At 42.2% G+C, this 22,020-nt stretch overlaps 1 protein-coding gene across 1 annotated transcript; it reads left to right on the top strand.

Annotated features, from left to right (window-relative positions):
* Positions 1-1,014: 1,014 nt before the first annotated feature.
* On the top strand, positions 1,015-18,609 carry CD180 (CD180 molecule). Its single transcript, XM_033111086.1, has 3 exons — positions 1,015-1,253; positions 10,743-10,909; positions 14,362-18,609. Exons 1-3 carry the CDS (start codon positions 1,164-1,166, stop codon positions 16,088-16,090), a joined length of 1,986 nt encoding a protein of 661 aa, XP_032966977.1. The 5' UTR covers positions 1,015-1,163; the 3' UTR covers positions 16,091-18,609.
* Positions 18,610-22,020: the final 3,411 nt, after the last annotated feature.

The raw sequence follows: 22,020 nt of genomic DNA, 5'->3' as shown, positions 1-22,020 counted from the left end.
CTAACAACTGAGCTCTTGGAAATGGAATTGGAGAATGGTAATGCTAAGTATCTCCTATATGCCAGAAGGTTGGAGAACAGACGATGTTTGAGGTACTGTGTTTCCCCGAAAACAAGACCTAGCCAGACCATCAGCTCTAATGCGTCTTTTGGAGCAAAAAGTCTTATATTAATTTTTGCTCCAAAAGACGCATTAGAGCTGATGGTCTGGCTAGGTCTTGTTTTCGGGGAAACAGGGTAGCTCAATTCAGCCCAGTGAGGAATGCTTGCACTTTCACTTTCTTTAATCACCACCACACCTTGCACCATAATGAGGGGAACTGCAATCTTGCTCCAAAGCTATTTCTAAGAAGAAATCGAGCCAAGGCTGACATCCTTAACTCTGCTCTCTTAGCCAGACTGCTCCTCTACTTCCCTGAGTCAGGTTGGCAGGGAAGAGTGGGGCGTCCACCCAGCTGCTTTAGCAGGCCCGAATCACGAGGTGGAGGGATGGGTTTGTCTTCCTCCTGCACCAAGATCAGAGGTGGATACTGATGAGGTGGCCAAGGCAGAAGTAGAAGTGCAAGGAGCAGCTACACTCCCTTTCTAGGATCACCCTGTTTCCTCTCACTCCAGTTCCCAGCTCCAGCAGGCACCACTGCTGGGCTCAGTCCTCACGTCTGCCCCCACAGAGTACTCTGCCTTTGCAGCATGCCCCAGCACCTCTCCCAGTCACTTGCCTAGGACAAGTAACAAAGTGACGTCCTCTGTGAGGACAGCTTCCTGCTTCCACAGTCTCTCTCAAGGAAAGGGACCAGAAGCTCCTGGAGTTGGCCAAACCCTTGAAGCTAGCCTAAAGTCCATAGGAACCATTGCACTGTGTCCGTGTGACCAGCCAAAGACGGCTGCACAACTGATTTGGGTTTGTCAGGAAACGCACTGGGCCATCCCGGGGCTGGGTCCTCAGCTATTTTTGGCAAGGATGGGTGGTATGCAAAGGGACTTCCTTTTTTTCGCAGCACAGAGCCATCCAATGCTGAGCAGTCAAGAGTATTTCTTGTTCTGAGGTTACCATTCTGAACACCTCTCTGGCTGCTGAATTTCGGAGGCCATCATAGCTTGATTCGATTTCTCAGTTCCGGGCATTAGATAAGCCCCCTAAGCTGGGGTGGCATTGGTCCCCTGATGGCTCCCCCTGTCAGCTGCTTCCTGTTTGTGGTGCTGTTTTCTGCCAGCTGTAAAGTCATCACCTCCTTGGATAAGAATTGCACAGAGGTGAGTCCAAACTTTTTGTCTTTATTATCTAAATTAAACTGCCCTGCAGATTCAGCCTGCAGTCTCTGCTGAGCCTCGGCATCCAACATCCACTGTCTCTGACAGGGCACAAGGTGTGTAGAAGGTTTTTTGCTGTGCTTTGTTTTATTATTGAAAAGGAGCCAAAGAGCTCAGTCAGGGGGTGATAATGTAGATTCTTAGTAGGAAGAAGTGAGAGTTTTCCTCTTCTGCAAATAATTTCCCCCAAAATAATCCTAATTGAGACATAAAATATCAACAGGGTCCCAGTGCAAAGAGCAGACCTGCAAACCTGCTTCCAGCACAGAGGCACTGTTTGTCCAACATCCTAGCACATGGCCACTACCCCAAACAGTCCTTTGGTTTCCTGGCTCTCAGGGTGGGGAATAGTAAAGATGACCTATGCCAGGTTTCAGAGCATATAAAGAGCACTCTGAACGAGTCTGGCGCTCGAGTTGGACAGCCGTCCATCTGTTTTCCTAACTCACAGGAGTGACGTCCGAGAACAGAGCCAAATTGCACCTTCTGTTTTGGACCATAATAATATTTAGCAACCTGTGGGAAGTTCTTGGAGGGGGTGGCGAAAGAAGGGAAGGAGAAGGACCTTAGTTGCTTGCTATCTTCTAACAGGCTTAAACCTTCATCGCACATCTCTGACCCCAGCAAGTGTGCAGCACCACATGGCCTGTTGGCCAAAGACCAGGGACAGGAAGGACCATCAGGCTGTGGGTAGGTGGGCTGCTTTCCTACGTCAGGGCTGAAAGCAGAAGTGGCGGCAGGAAAAGCAGGATATAGAAAGGTGGTGCTTGAGAGCCACAGATAGGAAAACGATAAGGGAAAGCAGGGCAAAGACCTGCCAGGCAAGAACAAGAATCCCAAGCAGGACTGGAATAGGCCTAGAGGCGGACAAGAACAGAACCTTGTTAGTTGGCTATTCAGATGGAATCGGGATGGGCTCAGACCAAGAAGAGGTACCACGCCTGGGGGAAATTAAAGCTGGTAGCAATGTACTACAGACTGCGTGGCTTAAAGCACAGAAACGTATTTTCTCACGGTTCTGGAGGCTGGAAGGCCAAGATCCAGATGTGGGCGAGGTTAGTTTCCTCCGAGACCTCACTCCTTGGCTGGATGATGGCCGTCTTCTCCCTATGTCTGCACGTTGCCTTCATTCTCTGTGTGTCTGTCTCCAAATTTATTCTTCTTATAAAAACACCAGTCATATTGGATTAGGGCCCACCCGAATGATCTTCTCTTAATTTAATTACCTCTTTAAAGAACTTAATTCCAAATAAAGTCTCATTCTGACGTACTCGGGATAAGATTTCAACATATGGATCTGGGGGGACACAATTCAGCCCATAAGAGAAGGGGCGAGTAAGAGGTTTCTGTCAGCCCCAGAAGGCTATCTCCTCATCATTCGGGTTGAAAGGTCCATTTCACACAAACACGTAGGTGGCCTGAGGAGAAGGTAGGAGTGGGGATCAGGTAGGTCTGCCATTCATCTCTGACAACCCCAGATAGGATAATGTCACCATTACATTCCAGCTCATTGGGAAGCAGGCTTTTTTAAATGCTACATTCTTAAGCCTACCAGTTCAACTCTCAAATCCCCACATTCCTGCAAAGCCCCATCAACTTTCCTGAAGCCCACAAGAGAGTCCTGGGAGAATTGGAAAGCCCATGGAAACACCGGTCCAGTCTAGCTTCCTACTGAGGACACCAGGCCTCAGAGCTGCCAGTTCCTTTTTGCAAATGGCTCCTGTTTGTCAGAGGGAAGGAAAAAGAGGCAGGGAGAGCAGCCTAGTCCTTTTGCTGCCTATTCCAGGGTCTTCTGTGATATTCAGGTGGCAAGAGTAGTGCTGAGGGTCCCAGGATCTCCAAGCCTGGCCCTGTGCTGCAGTCAGTGCTTTTCTTTTTGGGTAAGTTTGTTTGAAACTTAATATAACCACCTATCTGCAGCCCTCTGAATGTACTCTGACTCTAAATGCCCTGGGACCTATTTGGTTAACCTTGGACCTGCATTTTCCTGGGCCTCCTCTATCACCTATGAGCTCTTGGCAGCAGGATTCTAAGACAGTGTATTGAGTCTTCACTCTACGTGAGTACTGAGGAGGTTACTGGGAGGTACAAAGATGGATGAGAGCTTGTTCTGGAAGGTAGGACCAGCTACAGCTGCAGGCAAGTGGGATAAAAGTGGGAGTGGTGGGAGAGGAAGCTTTTGCCTTAGAGTTGGTCCTTTTTCAAGTGCAAATGACCCCGTTTTCCCATCCCTCCCCCTTGCTTTCCTTTCCTCTTTAGTTGTTCCTCTCTAGCATGAGCATAACTAACCACATACTGTATATAGGTTCACGTGACCACCATCAGCTTATCAGGCCCTATCCTGAAAACAAGGTTTTTTGTTTTGTTTTGCTTTGTTTTGAGTTTAGGAAACTTTTTATTCAAGTAAAACATACATGCAGAAATGTTCACCAATCCTACGGGTCCAGTTCGGTGAGTTCTCACTAAGTGAACATTCGTGGGACCAGCACACAGATCAAGAAACAGAAAGTCCTCAGCACCTCAGCAGCCCCTTACACCTCGGCCCGGTCACAAGCCCCCAAGAACACCCAAAACACTACTGTCATAGATTGGTTTTGCCTCCTTGTGAATCTTATATACATGAGATCATGGAGCATGTACTCTTCCATGTCGGGCTTCTTTCACTCAACAGTAAATATATGAGATTTATTGATGATGGTACGTGAAACAATTACTTGTTTATTTTCATCGCTGAATGGTATTGTGAATAGCAAGCCACCATTTATTTATTCATTCTATCGTTAATGGAATTTTGCATTGTTTTCAAATTTTTGGCTTATGGTGAGTGCTGTTGCTTTGGAATTCTTATCTATGCCTCCAGCAAGCAAATGCACAAGTCCTTACTAAGTGTAGAGCAGGGAGTGGACACATTTGGTTACAGGGCCTACACGTGCTTACCTAGAGCAGACATCGCCAGTTTCCACAGTGTTGGGACCCATTTATACTCATCAGCAATGTATATGAGTTCTGAATGCTCCACAACCTCACTAACATTGGCTATTGTTTTAAAAACCCATTCTGATGGATGGGTATGGTGTTTCACTGGGATCTAATTTCTGTTCTCTTGATGGATAATTAAATTGAATACATTTGCACTTTTGTTGGCCATGTGCATATCCTTGTGGGGTGTGCGTGTGTGTGTGTGTGTCTGTGTGTGTGTGTGACTTTTCAAATCTTTTGCCCATTTTCTTTTAGGTGTCTGTCTTTTTTTTATTGATTTGTAAGAGTTCTTTATGTACTGTGGCTACATGTCCTTAATGAGATTGCAAATATCTTCTCCCACTCTGTGGCTTGCCTTTCCACTCTCCTAATGACACCTTTTGATGAACAGAAGTCCGGAATTATAGTGAAGCTTGATTTAACATGGTTCCCTTACTTTCAGTACATTTCTGTCCTGTTTAAGAAATTTTTACCTACCCCCAAAAGATATTATCCTATGTTTTCTTCTGGAAGTTTTATTGTTTTGCATTGATTTCTAATTCTAGGTTTCACATTTAGATCTATAGCCCATCTGGAATTATTTTTGCATATCAAGTGAGGTAGGCGTCGAGAAGAATTTTTTAATAAAACGTTTTGTTTGAAAAAACTTTTAAACCTAGGAAAATTCTAAAAGTAATACAATAAGCACTCCATATAGAATCTTTCTTGTTAAATGCTGCATGCTTCTCTCTCTTTCTCTCTCTCTCTCTCTCTCTCTCTCTCTCTCTCTCTCTTTCTCTCTCTCTCTCTCTCTCTCTCTCTGTATCATAAGTAACAAAATGAGACCCATGACCAAGTCTTTGGAGGCTGACAAATATGCCAAGCATAGCTGGAATTCCGTGTTTTGTAGGAGACAGTCCTTCAGTCCTAGGTATGGGGGGAGGGATGGGTGCTTAGTAGGGCTCGTTTTCAGTTCATGGATACAAGGGCTTCCCAACAGCTCTATATAATGACATGATGCTGTGATGGTCCAATGAAATGCTAACTCCCCTTGGGAGTGCTTGACATATATTAGCCAATTAATCCTCAGGGTTGGCCTGCGAAGAGGCGTTATTGTCCTCCATCTACAGTTGGGGGAAAAGGAGGCTCAGAGAACACAGCTTGGTGGTTGAGAGCTGGGATTTGAACCCACGCAGTCTGACTGGAGACAAACAGAAAATGAACTGCACATAATTGGAAGGCCCTTTGTCTGGAGGAATCAGATTGACATCAGTTTTTAGACTATGCTCTCTTGGGATTGTTTTATTTGGAGAGAGTAACTGTTACTCTGGGACTTGACTCAGTCAGATTGCTATCTCTGGGTAGAGGAGTGATTAACAGGGGTGGGGGGGGTGGGGGAGTGGGGAGAGGGCTAGGGTTCAGCATCTCAGATTTCTTGTGCATGGGGGAGCTGGCTGCTGCATGTGCCAAGTGCAGATGAGACATCCGAAAAGGTGGGAATCACCACTAGAGTGAAACTCAAAGGATTCTAAATTAGAAAATGATTTCAACACTGGCGAGAAGAGAAAATACAGTGGGACAGCAGGGAGTCAGAGATACAGCAGAAAGAAGCAAAATAAGATCCTGATTGAAAAAATGCAAATGAGTATCTGTAGGGAAAAGGGATTGCAAACATAGATGGAACACTTGGGAGTCCTGCTCTGTGTAAAAGTCGCAGCTCTGACATGAGCCCAGAGGTTGGTGTAGGTCCCAGCACACAGTGCTTCTGAGTTAATGTCCCATGATTCAGAACGGGGGTGGGCAAGGGGCAGTTGTCCTGAACACCAGGTAGCCTTGCACTGTCCTGCTGGTTGCATGAGTTCACGTGCAGAAAGGTACTGTCTGCAATAGAACCAGCCAAAGTAGAAGAGTGAGAAAGTGACTTTGGAAATTGATCCCATACGGAGGTCTAGAGAATGAAGGCTGGGTTTAGAGGAAGTGGTCATATGGCGCTCAGAGAAACCACAACCACATGGGCTACAAAAGCAGTGGTAGGTGTCTGCCTGGAAAAGCAACCGAGCACGTGGCCCTGCCGTGGGGCAAAAATAGAGCAAGACAAATAGAGCCCAGCCCTGGGCAGTGGCAACAGGCACACTGTATTCCCTTTCTGCATCCTGTGCTTTTCCTTTCGGTGACATTTTCATTCTGCTGGCCTGAAATCCTGTGCTATACTATCAGAACTCACTCTCAAAAAGTTTTGATAAGAATACTGACAGCGAGAAAGACACACAACCTCACTGACATAGTATTTCTGCCAAAAATGTGTCAGCTGAATCAAGTCATGAGGACAGATGAAAAGGAGAAAGAGAAAGAGAAGGACACAAGAAGGAAAAGGAGAAGAAAACCCAAATGAGGGACATCCTGTCAGCTATAAGCCTGTATTCATTTAAAAAAAAAAAAAAATGGATGCCATGAGAGACAGGGAAAGGCTGGAGGAATTATCTCAGATTGAAGGAGACTAAAGAGACATGAAAAATAAATGTAATGTGTAATGCTAGATTGGAAGAACAAAAATTACTATAAGTGACAATATTGGGACAATTGGTAAAATTTGAATGTAGACTATTTAATAATAATATTGCATCAACGTTAAATAATCAGAATTTTTGGTAATGGCACCATGGCTGTATAAGAGAATATCTTTTATTAAAAGAGATTTAGGGGAGAAAGATCATGGCATCTCCAATTTACTCTCAAAAAAAAAAAAAGAATGAGAACAATAATGTGTGTGTGTGTGTGTGTGCACATGCACACATGTACTTTCTGCCTTGAAAAATACAATAGGCTGAAAACAATTCAGTGCTGCTGAAATGATTTGAGAGCATGAGGAGCTTGGCAGCACCATCTGTAATATCTGAAATGGTAATTTTGATTGTACAGGAGTGTGAATGAAAGCCAAAGGGAGAGGCCACGTGTGTAAAATTTGTGTGTGGAGGCCAGCACATTCTCTGAAATGTGTTTGCTTTTTAAATTCTCTTCTAAGCTACAGTTTTTGTCATTTGCCTCTTTCTCCCAGGAATCAAGGGCAAAGAGTTCACTGCAGCTTCTCCCCAACTAGAGATGAACGGCTCGTGCTGGCTTCCCAGTGCCCCTCAGCAGCATTACATCCACTGGTCCTTGGTTTCTCACCGAGTTCAAACTGAGCTACTTTATTTGCCTGCCTTTCCTTTTGCTGGAAGCTCTCTCAAGCCACTGGCTCAATAGAGTTCCTGCTGGATTTTCAACTTTCTGAATCACATTAATACAGTGAAGTGCTTAGTAAAAAAAAAAAAAAAAAAAAGACGAATAATTTAGGTGTCACGGGTACTTATATATTCAAGATGAGGGAATTGCCAACGTGGAGCCTTTTGCTGTGGGGCAAAAATAGAGCAAGACAAATTGAGAAAAGGCCTCTTTCTCCAAGTTATGCCAATGGAGACCAGAATAGAAAAATGTCCTCTCGAAGCTAATCTGAACCTTAGCAGCTACGGGGATAGCAGCTACACATGCATCTTCCCACTGGGTTATCCATGTTCATGGGCACCAAAAGGGGTCTACCGACATGTGTTTTTTCCCACCAGTGAGCTAGATCTAAGCTTTAAATGCAAACTGTGCATTTCGAGGACATTAGGGGGATTTGTGGCCGTGCCTAGAGGACTCTTGGTCCATAAAACAAAAAATGAATTACAAATAAATATGGCATTTTCATCAGTGACATTTGTAATATTGTCACAATATAGAAGAAAACCAGTGATTTCCTGTAGCTAAGCATGCTTACTATAACTACAAAAGAGTGCAGCACTGAGCAGGAGGTGGAGTGAGTAAAGCAGAAAGCAAATACAATGGTGACATCTTTAAAACATCACGCTTCAGCGTGACGGAGGATGTGTGCAGTCTTCTGTTTCTAGCTAAGCAGGTCTGCGTGCAACTCAGTATGAGGAAATCTGCTATCTAGAGTTTGATAGCAGGGCTTTCCCAAAGCAGGGCAGTCTCAATGGGGCTTCTCGTGAGACCATTGTGTGGTCAGGGGAAAGGCAGGGTCTGAAAGGTTGGATGAAATTACACGGAGCCTGAGATGATCTGAGAGATGGCACCCCAGTGAGCTTTTCTTGGAGAACATTTCTTTCTTTCCCTGGAGCCTCTACCTACAAAACAGACTCCATTAGGCCTTCATACCTGCCCTCCCACCCTTTATCCTAAGGCATCATACACATAAATTATGACCCCAGAATTCTATAGACTTCTAACCGACTCCTTCCCATTTTTACCTAGTTAGTCCAAGATTTGCAACTTGAGTTAAGGCGTCTAACAAGCAGTGACTGATAGACTTCTGAATTTAGGACTCTCCTGGACACAGGATCTGGTGGTCCCACTGAACTTATGTACCCAAATGCTAGGGTCTGGGATCAGCAGCCTGCAGTTCCAGAAATCCAAAATTAATTCACACTTCAAGATTGCACGGCCCCATGACCTAAGATCTGTGCCACACTACTAGTTTGTTTAAGTGTTATATTAAGAAAAGTTTGAAACATAAACAAATGTAATTAGTTACAAAGAATCTTCATATACTATGTATCACTCAGTATTCAACAAACATCCACATTTTGTTACTAATTTCCTCCATCCACTCCTCCCCTCCATTTTTGCCTGAATACTTTAAGACAAATTTCAAAAATGGTGTCATTTTACCCCTAAATATTTCAAAATGCATTTCAAAAAAATAAGAACATTTCTTTTATCATTAACAAAATGTATAATTCTTTAGTATACTCTAATATCCTGTCCTCATTCAAAGTTCCCTGATAGTCTACAAAATGTCTTTTCCTAAATGCTTTATTTGAATCAGAATCTGAACCAGGGTGACTCTATGATTTTTTGGTTACGTCTCTTAAGTAGCGGTTATATCTGTCTCTTTTTACAAGCGCAGGCTCCTCTCTTCCCATTACCTTCTCTCTCCAATTCCACCCACATCATTCACACGATGAGAAAACAGTCAGTTGTTCCATAGGATATCCTATCTTCTGCCTTTGGCAGATTGCTACCTTGTGGTGCTGTTTAAGTTAAATCCCCTGCATCACTTGTAGACTGGAAGTTAGGCCTAAAGGCTTGACTGGATTCAAGCTTTATTTTTTTTTTTTTGGCGGGGGGCAGAGGGAGACAAGAATATCTCATAGGTGGTACTGTGTACCTAATATTGTATCGCATCAGGAAGTATGTAATGTCTCATTGCCTAATTTTGTTGATGCTAATCTAGAGTTGATTTGCTTTCAAACTGAAATAAAACATTTTCATACATCCAAAATCAAAACTATATAACAAAATATATTCAGGGAAGTCTTGTTTCTTTTCCTGCTCCTTTATCTGGTTCCCTGGCTCCCCTGCAAGAAAACCAGTTTTGGATTTTTTTTTCATGGTTTCTTTCTGCAAATATAAGAAAATGCACATATATTTTCTTAATGAAAATGTAGCTACAATATACTATGTACTCCATACGATTGATTGTATACACACAATGTGTACATTTGGTACCTATCTTTGTTCACTGCAAAGTGTACCTGGGTATCACCCCATATCAGCGTGTGGACATCTTACTCATTTCGTTTTAGCTGGTGAAGATTCCGTTTTGTAAATATCCTGTATTTTGTTAAACTAATCCTACACTGAAGGATAATCTGCAATTGTCAATCTTTTGCTAATACAAAAAAAAAATGCTAAAATGAATAACCTTATGCATAAGTCACTTTGTGTTTTTTGAAAGTATGTATTTCCTAAAGACTCCCAGAAGTGGGATTGCTGCTCAAAAGATAACATACGAGTTCTGACAATTAAGTTCGTGAACTTGTTGCAACAATGTCGCTAAACTTTTTTGCTATCAGAGGGATTATTCATTACGAATTTGTACCAACTGGATAAACAGTTAACCAAGTTTACTATTTGGAAGTGCTGAAAAGGCTGCGTGAAAAAGAGACAAAAACAACCTGAACTTTTTGCCAACAGTTCATGGCTCTTGCATCACGATAATGCACCAGCTCACACAGCACTATCTGTCAGGTAGTTTTTAGCCAGTAAATAAATAACTGTATTGGAACACCCTCCCTACTCACCTGATCTGGCCCCCAATGACTTCTTTCTTTACCTGAAGATAAAGGAAATATTGAAAGGAAGACATTTTGATAACATTCATGACATCGAGGGTAATACGACAACAGCTCTGATGGCCATTTCAGAAAAAGTTCCAAAACTGCTTTGAAGGGTGGACTAGGTACTGGCATTGGTGCATAACTTCCCAAGGGGAATACTTTGAAAGTGACCATAGTGATATTTAGCAATGAGGCATGCAGTACTTTTTTCTAGGATGAGTTTGCAAACTTAATTGTCTGACCTCGTATACATTTAATTTTGCTAGTCAATCAATGTATGAAGTCTGATGTCAACTTACATTGTTTCTCTTATCAGAAAGAAGCCAACAAAACGTATAACTGTGAAAATTTAGGTCTCAGAGGCATTCCTGACACTCTACCAAACACAACAGAAGTTTTGGAATTTGGCTTTAATTTCTTGCCCACAATTCAAGTTACAACTTTCAGCAGACTCATAGATCTTATCTTTTTGGACTTAACCAGGTATGTATCTGAGTTCCGTGTGTCTGGTTTATGTTTTACTTAAGTAATAACATGACTTGCATTTCAATTGTTTCCAGGATCTTTTGGGAGGCACAGAGATAATCTCCTTATCCTGTATGTTTAAATTGGGTCAGTAGTGCTATTTAAGTTCTAAGGAATATTGATAACAAAACTGAAAACAAATCTTGCACTAAATCAGGTGCCATATTACATTGTACCATTGGGTGATAACATTTTAAGAAAAATCTGCAGGAGAAACACATACACACACACACACAATCTACTAACTTTTTCCCTAAAAATTGGGGTAAAATTTCTATTATTTGGTTTTAGAGGCAGAATCAAGATTGCAAATGCTGAACTGGTGCTTGTGAAGCAGTGGGCAGAAGTATCACAGGAAAATAAGGGAAGCAAACAAAAGGGAAATGCAGCAGATGTGTGTGTCTGGAAGAGGGAGAAAGGGCTCTGTATGTGGATGGAGTCTGTACCCCTTGTAGCAGCTCTGTTTCTTTGATTGTTCAACTTAAGCTTCTGCAGAGCAGGAGAGGAGAACATTCACACCATAATACTATTTCATCTGCACAACCACCACTCTGAGGGAAGCATGGTAAATATGGCCGTCCGACTCACATTAGATGAAGAAATTGAGGTTCAGGGAGATTGTTGTGAGCTTGCTTAAGATCACAGAGTAGGGAAACGGGAACTCTGCCTTCCTGACTTCCAGTCCGGTCTCCCAAATGACAACAGGCCATGTCCCGAGCCAAGACGCCATGTGCACATGCTTAGAAAACTTGAGAGAAAGCTTTGCCCTTTCAGATAAGAGACAAAAATTCTGCTACCTACCTATCATGCACCAAGGAAACTGACTTTCTCTGTCCTTTATCATTTCTCATTTTTAGATGAAACGAACTTGACTGCATGTTTAGGGAGTGTGTGGACGAGGAGAGCTTTTCTAGTTGGAGGGCTCTAAGCTTCTACTCTTCCAAAAAGTGATAATAGTATGACCTCATGCTTTCTAAAATCCTTCTTCTCTGCTCCCTCAGCTTACCCTGACTTTTATCTGGCCACAAATTAGACACCATTTTTTATTACTCTAAACATTTATCAACATGTCTTCTATTTTCTTTGCTCATTATTTCATCTTGCTTTCCAGCTCTTTCTCTGTGAAATAATTTTTCTTTTTCCTGAAGTACATCCTTAGAAACTCCTTTAGTGAGAGTCTGCTAGCAGTAAACTCCCCTCGTTTTTTTTGTTGTTTTTTTTTTCTTTCTGAAAATGTCTTTATTTCACTTTGATTCTTAGAAGAGAGTATTTTCTGACCTATGATTCTGGGTTGAGTTATTTATTTATTTATTTATTCCTCATCCCTTTGATGCTATCATTGCTGTCTTTCATTATAGCTGCTGGGCAGTCATCTATCTGTCTAATCATTACTCACCTGAAGATGATCTATCTTTTCCTCTCTAGAAGTTTTCCATAGCTTCTCTTTGTCTTTGGCATGCTGTAACAATACAATGACGCACTGAGTAGATTGTTGGGCGCCTTGAACATGAGACTGGTGTTTTTTGTCAATTCTAAAACATGCTAGCCATGATCTGTTGGAACCTTGGCTTGTCCCCATTCTCTCTTTTATTTCCTCTGGATCTCTGATTAGACTGATATTGCCTCTTTTCATTCATCCTTCATATATCTTAATGTATTTTTTCTTGCTTTCTATCTCTTTGGTCTTATGGACTATATTCTAAGTAATTTTCTTATATTTGCTTCTAGTCCATTACTATTCTTCTTCAGTTGTGTTTAATCTACTGTACGGACTATACGCTGGCTTTCTAATTTCATTTATTAACTTGTTCCATTTCAATAAGTTTCAGTGATTTCTCATTTTACAAATATAGCACATCAGTTTTAATATTATTTTAATTATTTATTTTCCTGTTGGCTCTTACTTTTTATTAACCTGTCAAACATGTTTGATATAAACATATTTATTTATCATATATTCTGATAATATATATCAGGCATAACATGTGTTCTTTATATATCATATATAATCAGATATATCTGATAATTCAGGTATCTGCTTTGATTTTAAACCTGATTCTGTAGAATTCTTTCTTTCTTTCTCTCTCTCTTTTTTTTTTTTTTTTTGCTGACTTTGGAGAATGTGTTTCCCTTACGTGCTTAGAGAATTTTTATTTTGAGCTCGTCTATCTTTTGGAACTTTGTGTAAATCTGTGTTTATAATTGTTTTCTGGAATTAGATAATACCAATAAATTATTGATATTATTACATAGGGTAATAGCATTATGGCTACGAAAATGTCTATTTTTTTTTTGAGATGCCTACTACAATACGTATGGGAAATCTAGGATTTGATTTAAAATAATTCAGGAGAGAGACTGGAAATAGATGAAGCCAAGAAACATACATGGCAAAATCTTGAGAATTGCTGCATCTGTGTGAAAGACATATGACGGTTCATTGTCCTATTCTCTTTACTTTTATGTAAACTTGAAAGTTTTCCTTATTAAAAATTAAGTACATCACTCCAGAAAAGGTTTCTATTTACTTCTACCAGTTACTTGCAGTCACTACCATCCTGGATCCACTTTAAACTGTGTTTTCCACTTGGGTTTCTTTTGGGTGGTCTACAGAAATAGCATAAATTCAGGCCACAGTCCTCATGAGTGGAAACTTATGGTTGGGGAATCTCTCAGAGGAAACTTCTCTTATTGTTATTGTTGCTCTTATTCCATTCAGAGCCAAAGTCAAGACAAACACATATCCTCAAGGACTCTCCCTGTGAGCTTTCTTTTTTTAAGGTCGCCCACTGAAAGGATCCCTTTTGAGGGTCTTGGTCGTTTGCAGATTTTTGATAGGACTTCCTATCAATCCCCAAGCTTTGTCTCCTGCCACTGACACATGTGGCTCACTAAACACAGGCTCTCCGCCACCAGGGGGCCTTTTCATATATATCATCTGATTCACAGTCATTCTATAAAGTAATCCTATTTCTCTACTTTTTAGATGATAAAAACAGACACTGAGAAACATAACTGGCTCAGAGTGGCACAGACTCATGTATAGAATGTCATATGTTATATGTTATGCATTCTATATGACAAGTTTTATATTACTTAAAATAGTAAATAATGGTTTAATTTTTCCTACAATCAAACCACTAATTACTCTCTAAATTCCAAACATAAACCTCTGAGAGTTCAATCGAAAGGGGCAAGATATCTGGAAGAAAAATCTAAGTCAGAATGTTCAAAACTGAGGCTCATTCACCAGGCCATCATGGTTACTGAAAAAGATTTTTTATGTTTTATGTTGAATAATAATGTTCACTGTTTTTACTATACACAAATGATGATTATGTTCCTATAGTTCACTGTGACTGAGTCTTTTTTTCTAATCAATTATTGTTAAATACTATTATCTTTTTAAGATGCCAGATTAACTGGGTACATGAAGACACTTTTCAAAGCCATCATCAATTGAATACAATTGTGTTGACTGGAAATCCCCTGATATTCATGGCAGAAACATCACTTAATGGGCCCACATCATTGAAGCATCTTTTCTTAATCCAAACAGGATTATCCAATCTCCAGTTTATCCCAGTGCACAATCTGGAAAACTTGGAAAGTTTGTATCTTGGAAGCAACCATATTTCTTCCATTAGGCTCCCAGTAAACTTCCCAACACAGAATCTGAAAGTTCTGGATTTTCAGAATAATGCTATACACTATCTCTCTAGTCAAGATGTGAACTCTCTGAAGCAGGCCACCAACTTAAGCCTTAACTGCAATGGCAACGACATTAAAGACATTGAGCCTGGGGCTTTCCGTTCCAAAGTCTTCCAAAGTTTGAAATTTGGAGGCACTTTTGACTTGTCCGTTATATTAAAAGGCCTACAGAATTCTACTACTCAGTCTCTCTGGCTGGGAACATATGAAGACACTGATGAGCAAGACCTTACTTCAGCCATGCTTGCAGGACTTTGTGACATGTCTGTGGAGAGCATCAACCTGCAGAAGCACCATTTCTCTAATTTGTCATCTACCACCTTTCAGTGCTTTACACGACTCCAGGAGTTGGATCTGACTGAAACTCACTTGAGAGAGTTACCCTCTGGGATTGAAGGCATGAACTCTCTCAAGAAACTAGTTCTCAATGTAAATAAGTTTGACCAATTGTGTCAAATCAATGCCGCCAGTTTCCCATCCCTTACAGACCTCCATATCAAAGGTAACCTACAAAAACTTGACCTCGGTGTTGGGTGTTTGGAAAAACTAGAAAATCTTCAGAGACTTGATTTAAGTCACAGTAATATAGAGGCTTCTGACTGCTGCAATCTGCCCCTCAAGAACCTGTTCCACTTGCAGTACTTAAATCTGAGCTACAATATGCCCATCGGTCTCCAGAGTGAGGCGTTCCAAGAATGTCCTAAGCTACAACTCCTGGACTTGGCATTCACCCACTTGCATGTTAACGCTCTACAACGTCCTTTCCAAAACCTCTCTCGCCTGCAGGCTCTGAATCTCTCTCACTGCCTCCTTAATACCAACAATCAACACCTTCTAGAAGGCCTGCTGGATCTCCGGTATCTGAATTTACAGGGAAATCGCTTTCAAGATGGGAGCATCTTAAAGACCAACCTCCTGCAGCCAGTAGGCAGCTTGGAAATTCTAATTTTATCTTCCTGTGAGCTCCTCTCTCTAGACCAGGAAGCGTTCCACAGTCTCGGGAAAATGAGACACATAGACTTAAGCCACAACAGCCTGACAGGAAACAGCATCGGTGCTCTTAGCCACCTGAAGGGGACCTACCTCAATCTGGCTGCCAATAGCATTTGCATCATCCCAGCCCATCTCCTCCCCATCTTGTCCCAGCAGAGCACCATTAATTTAAGTCACAATCCCCTGGACTGCACTTGCTCAAATATTCATTTCATAACCTGGTACAAAGAAAACCTGCAGAAACTGGAGGGCTCGGAGGAGACCGTGTGTGCAAACCCCCCATTTTTAACGGGAGTTAAGCTGTCTGAGGTCAAACTGTCCTGTGGAATGACGGCCGTGGGCATTTTTTTTCTTGTCATATTTGTATTCTTACTCACCATTCTGCTGATTTTTTCAGTTAAATTCCTTCTTAGGTGGAAATACCAGCACATTTAGTGCTGAAGGTTTCTAGAGGTGGCAAATAAGTGTGTTCAGCAAAATTGCCCTAAGTAGACGAACTGTTGTCTATTACTGACGAGACTTTACAGACCGGTTCCCGGGGCTGGGTGGGGATTTATTGTGTTGTTCTGAGTCTCAGAACTAATGAACGTCTCTGGGAAGTCAACCGAATTAGGCCAGAGGGCCAGACGCAGCTGTGAGAGACACAGAGCCTTATGCTCAAATGGAAGGTGGGTAGAAGTTGAGGGAGGTCCCATGGCAGGGAAAGGCCAAAAGAGTAACCCACGAGGAGGCCATCTCCCTCACTCTCATGTACCTCCTCAAAGCACCTCGCACCCTAACCCTGAAAGGAGACCATCAACACCCATGACTTGGTCGTGCTGAGGACCCCAGCTCCCACTCTCCCTCTCACAATGCAGGCATTGTGCTTGGGTGTGAGTTCCCAGTGACGTAGCCCTTTGAGAAACTTGTTGGGGATAAAGTCTTAATGTACATTTTAAATGAAAAAGGGAAGACACAATAAATTTAAAAGAAGAGGTTGAGAAATGAATCTTGTCATCAAATTGACTCCATGAATCCTTAGGTGCCTACGGTCTCTACAAGGCCACTGCTTTGCAAATAGCCACAAAATAAATAAATAAAGACATCCCCTTAAAATAAATAAAGGGACCCCCCTCCCCCAAGGTTTCTGGATTTTTGCTGCATTGGCCACCCTCACCTGAGAACCAGGGGACCTCCTCTGTCAACTTGGTGGTGTTGCTCTTTACGTTTTAGAGCCGAGTGGACTGTGGTCCAGCTGCTCTTCTCATGTGGATGTCTGGTCCTTTGAAGCTTCTTTCCCACAGGAACTATGCGATAAACAGTGGTTTGGTTCCCAGGCCAGCTCTCAAATTCTTATTCACCTGGGACAGCAATTGAGATAGCACATTTACAATGCCATCTAGAGAAGAAAGCATCTCCACATACGAGCTGTCTGTCAGAAACACAATGAGCTGACTTCGTGAGAAGCAGTTTCTGGTAAGGTTGAGGGGTCAGTTAAGGAAGTAGCAGCGACAAAGAGGGAATAGGAGCCGTGAATGCAGATAGAGACAGAGGGCTGGGAAGCCGGCAGGGTGATGACTTAGACTCCCCAAGGCCAGGGGTCACCCTCCTGCAGGGCTCGATCTTTTCAAGTCCGCACTGGCAGCTGTGAGAGCTCTTGTACTCAGGTGCTGCACCTGCAAGGTCTAGATTAAGTTCTTTAACCAATTTTAGATTAGAGATGGTAACTTATAGTTAGGAAATTCTGATTGGATCGCACAGCAAAATTTGATTAATATCCAATCAGAATTTCTGAGCCCTTAGCTTAAGGGCATGACAGTGGGACATAATAACAAAGTGGAAACTTGGGGACCAGCTCCTCTTTACCTCTATATGCCCAGATAAAGCAGGAAAGACAATGGACGAGTGAAGGGGAGCCATAAATCTTCACTGCAAATGCTCTGCTAGGCTCAGGGGATATTTTGTACAGTACTAGATAGGAAGCCAAGTTCCCACGAGTTCTGGGTTAAGGACACAAGGCTGGGGCCAGGATAAGAGGCGTGAGGCCCTTGCCATGGGTGTAAAATTTAAGGGGAAACCAAAAAACTCAGTAATCAAGACCAAAAAATTTCAATGCAATATTTTTAAAACTTTAAGTTAATGCAAAAAAAAAGATAAATAAAACAGCAAAATTTTAAACAAAGACAGGATCCAAAACAATGCCATGCTGACCTATATTAGAGCTCGAGGCAAAAGGAAAAATTAGTAATACAAGTCCTGCCGTTGTCTAAAATTCTGAGAGTTTGTTCAGCATAGAGGTTTTGTGTTAGTGTTTATTTTGTTTCATGTTACATTAAAATATTGCTTATCTTCATTGCTGATTTGGTACCCCCTTAAATTTAGTTCCCAAAGTGGCTGCTGCACTCATCTCACCCTGTTGCTGCCCTGAGGACTGGTGAGAAGTGAGGATTCCCAGAGAATGGACTCGCAGGCCACAGTTTACCAAGGGCCTATTAGCAGGCACATTACCTCCGTTTTACTCCAGAGGGTCCATCTCCTTCCCCTTTACTTTCTGGAAGCAGGGAGAAGTGTTCAAGATATTCCACCTTGGTTTCCCTGTCCTGAGCTAACTCCGAACTAACTCCTGAGCTCAAAGACATCCTTCTTTCAAAGCCAAGAGAGGTGGCAGAGATGAATGGGTAGCAAATCCCTCTGAGCGCGAGGTGGCCAGGGCCTGGTGAGAGGGCAAGGGGAGCTCTACTCTGCTAATAAAATGGAACATTACACAGTTAATGGCCTTAATTACCTTGAATATCAGCATTAGGGAAAACAGGAGCCTGAGAAGGGAGTTTGCCTCAGCTTTCCTGAGGGAGTCTTCGAGAGGCAGTCCTTTAAGGAGGTGTGTTAAAGGAGTAAGAAAGTGCTGAAAATTTGAGGGCATTTAGACACAGCCCCTGAGCCACCTTTATTTCTTCCACAAGTCTAGGATGGTGGAGTACCCTTCGGAGAAGGCCAATCCAAGCCACTGCTTGTTTGGTGTTGGTCTTTTGTCTGGCAACGCCCAAGGCCCTCTGTCGTTGGGTGTCAGGCTCAGAGGCGACCTGCAGAAGTAGGCATGGCTGCTGTGGCCAGGATCTGTAAGTGTGCAGAGCAGGGCCCCTCCAGGCAGCTTCCTAACTGCTGCTACAGAAAAAGTCCCTTGTTCCAAGACCTGAAGGCAGCATTGGCTTAGAAAAGTCAGACAGCCAACACTTCCAAGCCAGAAAGACTATCTCCTGCTGCCCATCCTTATGCAGGACCCACTTACCTTTGAGAATTCAGGCAGAAATGTGGCAGGACACATAGATATTTTGTTTTGTTGATTATGTTCATTTGCTTGTAGCAAATTAGATGATCAACTTGGGAAACTTTGGGAAATATTTCTGGTGGTGACCATGAAGACACAAAAACCATGCTCACTGGTACCTCCCTCTCTCCCTTTTCTTTCTTTCTCTTTCCTTGCTGTTTCTTCCAGTCTTTCTTTCCTTTTCTCCCTCTCTCCCTCGCTTCCTTCCTTGCTTCCTTCCTTCCTTCTTTCCTTTCCTTTTTCCCTTCCCTTTCCTTCCTTCATATCACAGAGTATGGAAGTCCACATCTAAGAATTCAGTCTAAGACAACACCAACCCATTGAGTTCCCTGTGTATTCTAGCAAATTTAAACTCTTCCTGTCTTAAGGATGTAAGCTGTAACAGGAAATATTAATTGTTGACCTACCACTTCATAGCCACACTGTCCTCTGTAATATTTAATATATAAGTTGGAAAAAGCTAGAGCATTCTGCAGCATATCTCTGGTGTGGATTGCATCACACTGAGGGCTATAGGGTCCCACGCCCCAGCAAAATGTTAACTGCCCATCTCGCTTGCATTTCCCAGGCATGCATCCCTTCCATGCAATGCAACTTGCTATTACATAACTGCACACTGATCTAAGGCTTGTGACAGCTCCTCTGTTTTAAGCACCAGTAAATTCACTTACAAAGTCAGAAAGGGAGCTTTTTGATGACTGCTGTCAATTTTATTGCTTTATCCTGGTTACTAGGATAGAATCTGTAGACATGGTGTGTTTATTGGTTTTATGTATTACATGTTGTTGCTGCTCTGACAAGCTACTCCTATAAAAATGTGTTATTATTGCATGTTGTAGCTCAGTGAGCTGACCCTGCATTTCAAAGTGTACTGAAGCAAACAGCATTGCAGTCCTTAAAAAATTGACTGGCCTCCATCATAGAGGACTCTCTGCGTGAGCTGCAACTCCCACAATGTGGGAGCAAATTGTACCTTTCCCCTGTGCCTGCAGCCATCACTGTTAACTGAACACAGCACAGACCCAACCAAACACAGGCATTGCCTGTAAAATTTCAAACCAGGGAACTGTCATATCATTCCTACTCGCCTAATTCCTCAATAAGTGCCATTTACAATTTTAAAGTTTACAAAAGTATGAAATAAATGGCATTTTAATGTTTTTGTATATTAGCATAGGATGCAAGAGGGGGTGGCTAACACTGTTCTCTATCTGCTCTGCATGCTGCAGAGAAAATTAACGTGAATGACAGCAAGGGAAGATGTGGTTAGTTCTAAGCAAGGCATGATGGGGGATGAGGGGTGTTGAGCTGGAATCAAGTGCCTGATACGGTAAGAATGAGAATGTCTAACATGGGGGAATTAGCCTAAAGGTTGCAGAGGAATGGGCCGACCTAGTGTGGCTCCCAGATAATGGTTTGAAGAATCGTCTGGGGGATTCTTTACAAAACAGGTTCCTGTGTCCCCCCTTAGATATCGGGATTCTGTTAGACTGGAGTTGCCCAGTCTCAGCCAAATGACTTTATGTAAAATCCTTCTCTAATCTTATCAAAAAATAGCAAAAGCACTTGGTAGGCTCCATGAGTCAAATGAGCTGAAGAAGTTCTCCATATTCTGTAAGAGGAAATGTCCTAATAAAATGGGAAAGAGGGCTAAGAAGCCTTCAAAACCAAGAGTGAGACACCCTCACAGGCAGCTTGTTAGTCTCTGCCATCGCCATGCCCTGCTTTCTCACCTCTCCCCGAGCACTCCCACTCCAGCCTAGCTATTTGCACTCTGAAATAATATATTACGTATTGTGGGTCTCGAAAAAGGAAAGAACTCATCTACAGATTTTTTTTTAAAAGCTATCATGGCCCATGAAAAACTAAACAGTGCACTTCCTTGAATATCCTCCTTTTGCCTCTCGTCCCACCCTGCCCAATCTTTAGATAATATTCTCTAAGCATTTAATTGTTAAAGACATACTAGCTCCTGCAAATGTAAGCAGAGGACAGGGGCCACCGGAGCATCCATCCATCTCCTCCTTCTCCCTTTATGCTGGTCCATGGGCTTTCTAAACAGCTTGGGTCTCCCTTTTTCTCTGTCATCCTTGGAAACAACCTAGATATCTAGTGATAGATAAATGATTAAATAAATCAGGGAATGATCTGAACAAACGGGGAGACGTTCTATATTCTTGGGTGGGATAACAACATTATCAACATGTTGATTCTATTAGGAAATAGAGAAATACACATTACAATGTGATCAAATTTTAAATCTATTAGCCTGGCAAAAAGAGAAAGCTGGAAAATAGTGTGGGTTGCATGGGGGTTATAGGAACTGCATGCGCTGCTTGCGGGTGTAGACTCGTGCAGCCACTAGGACCATGTGCCAATAATTAGTCAAATTAAATATGTGAAGCACAAATTCTGTTCTGGGTATAGATCCCAAGAAAATTTCACATTTCCAAAGTTATATTCAGTACAGCATTATTTATGGAGGAGGAAGTTCCAATCTGAGTGTTCACCACTAGGAAAATGTGTTCACCACTAGGAAAATGTGGAAGACACCCCATGGGGTCCTATACAGTAGTTAGAAGCAATGGATTAGACACAGCTACAGCGATGTAATTGCACATTAAACATGTAGAGTTGGGGGAGGTCATTGAGAGGACAGGACTGCCAATTGACGCACCAGCTGACCCTGGCAATCAGAGGCTCCTCACTCCCTTCCCTGTCCTTGGAATGTAGTCTCTGCCCAATGTTCCCACAGTGGGAACTATTTTAAAAGATGAAGCATCTGGAGAGTAAGGTGTTGTTGACACCATCTAGACAGTAAGTGTGACTGAACCCTATTAAGGCCTCTATATACACTTTGAAGATTCTGGAAGGTAAGAGAGACCTACTCTCTTGCAATCACCCAAGACAAACCTTTTTGTAAGTTCCCTTGCTTATAAAAACTGCTACCTACCAATCTGGAGTGGTTTGCCTCTTTCTTCACTCTCTCCTTGCCCTCCATGTATGGTGGCCAGTTTGTGAACCATCATATACGGCTTGATGGAAAAAACAAACAAAAAAA

Source organism: Rhinolophus ferrumequinum, chromosome 7 (assembly GCF_004115265.2).
Source record: "Rhinolophus ferrumequinum isolate MPI-CBG mRhiFer1 chromosome 7, mRhiFer1_v1.p, whole genome shotgun sequence".
Taxonomy (NCBI): domain Eukaryota; kingdom Metazoa; phylum Chordata; class Mammalia; order Chiroptera; family Rhinolophidae; genus Rhinolophus; species Rhinolophus ferrumequinum.
Note: the sequence above shows the minus strand (reverse complement) of the source record. Positions and strands in the feature narration are given on the sequence as shown.

Excerpts from the sequence above, each read along its gene's own strand:
- CD180 (XM_033111086.1), top strand. The coding sequence starts at position 1,164 with ATGGCTCCCCCTGTCAGCTGCTTCCTGTTTGTGGTGCTGTTTTCTGCC. Across the intron at positions 1,254-10,742 it reads TGGATAAGAATTGCACAGAG|AAAGAAGCCAACAAAACGTA; the intron begins GTGAGTCCAAAC and ends TTCTCTTATCAG. Across the intron at positions 10,910-14,361 it reads ATCTTTTTGGACTTAACCAG|ATGCCAGATTAACTGGGTAC; the intron begins GTATGTATCTGA and ends TATCTTTTTAAG.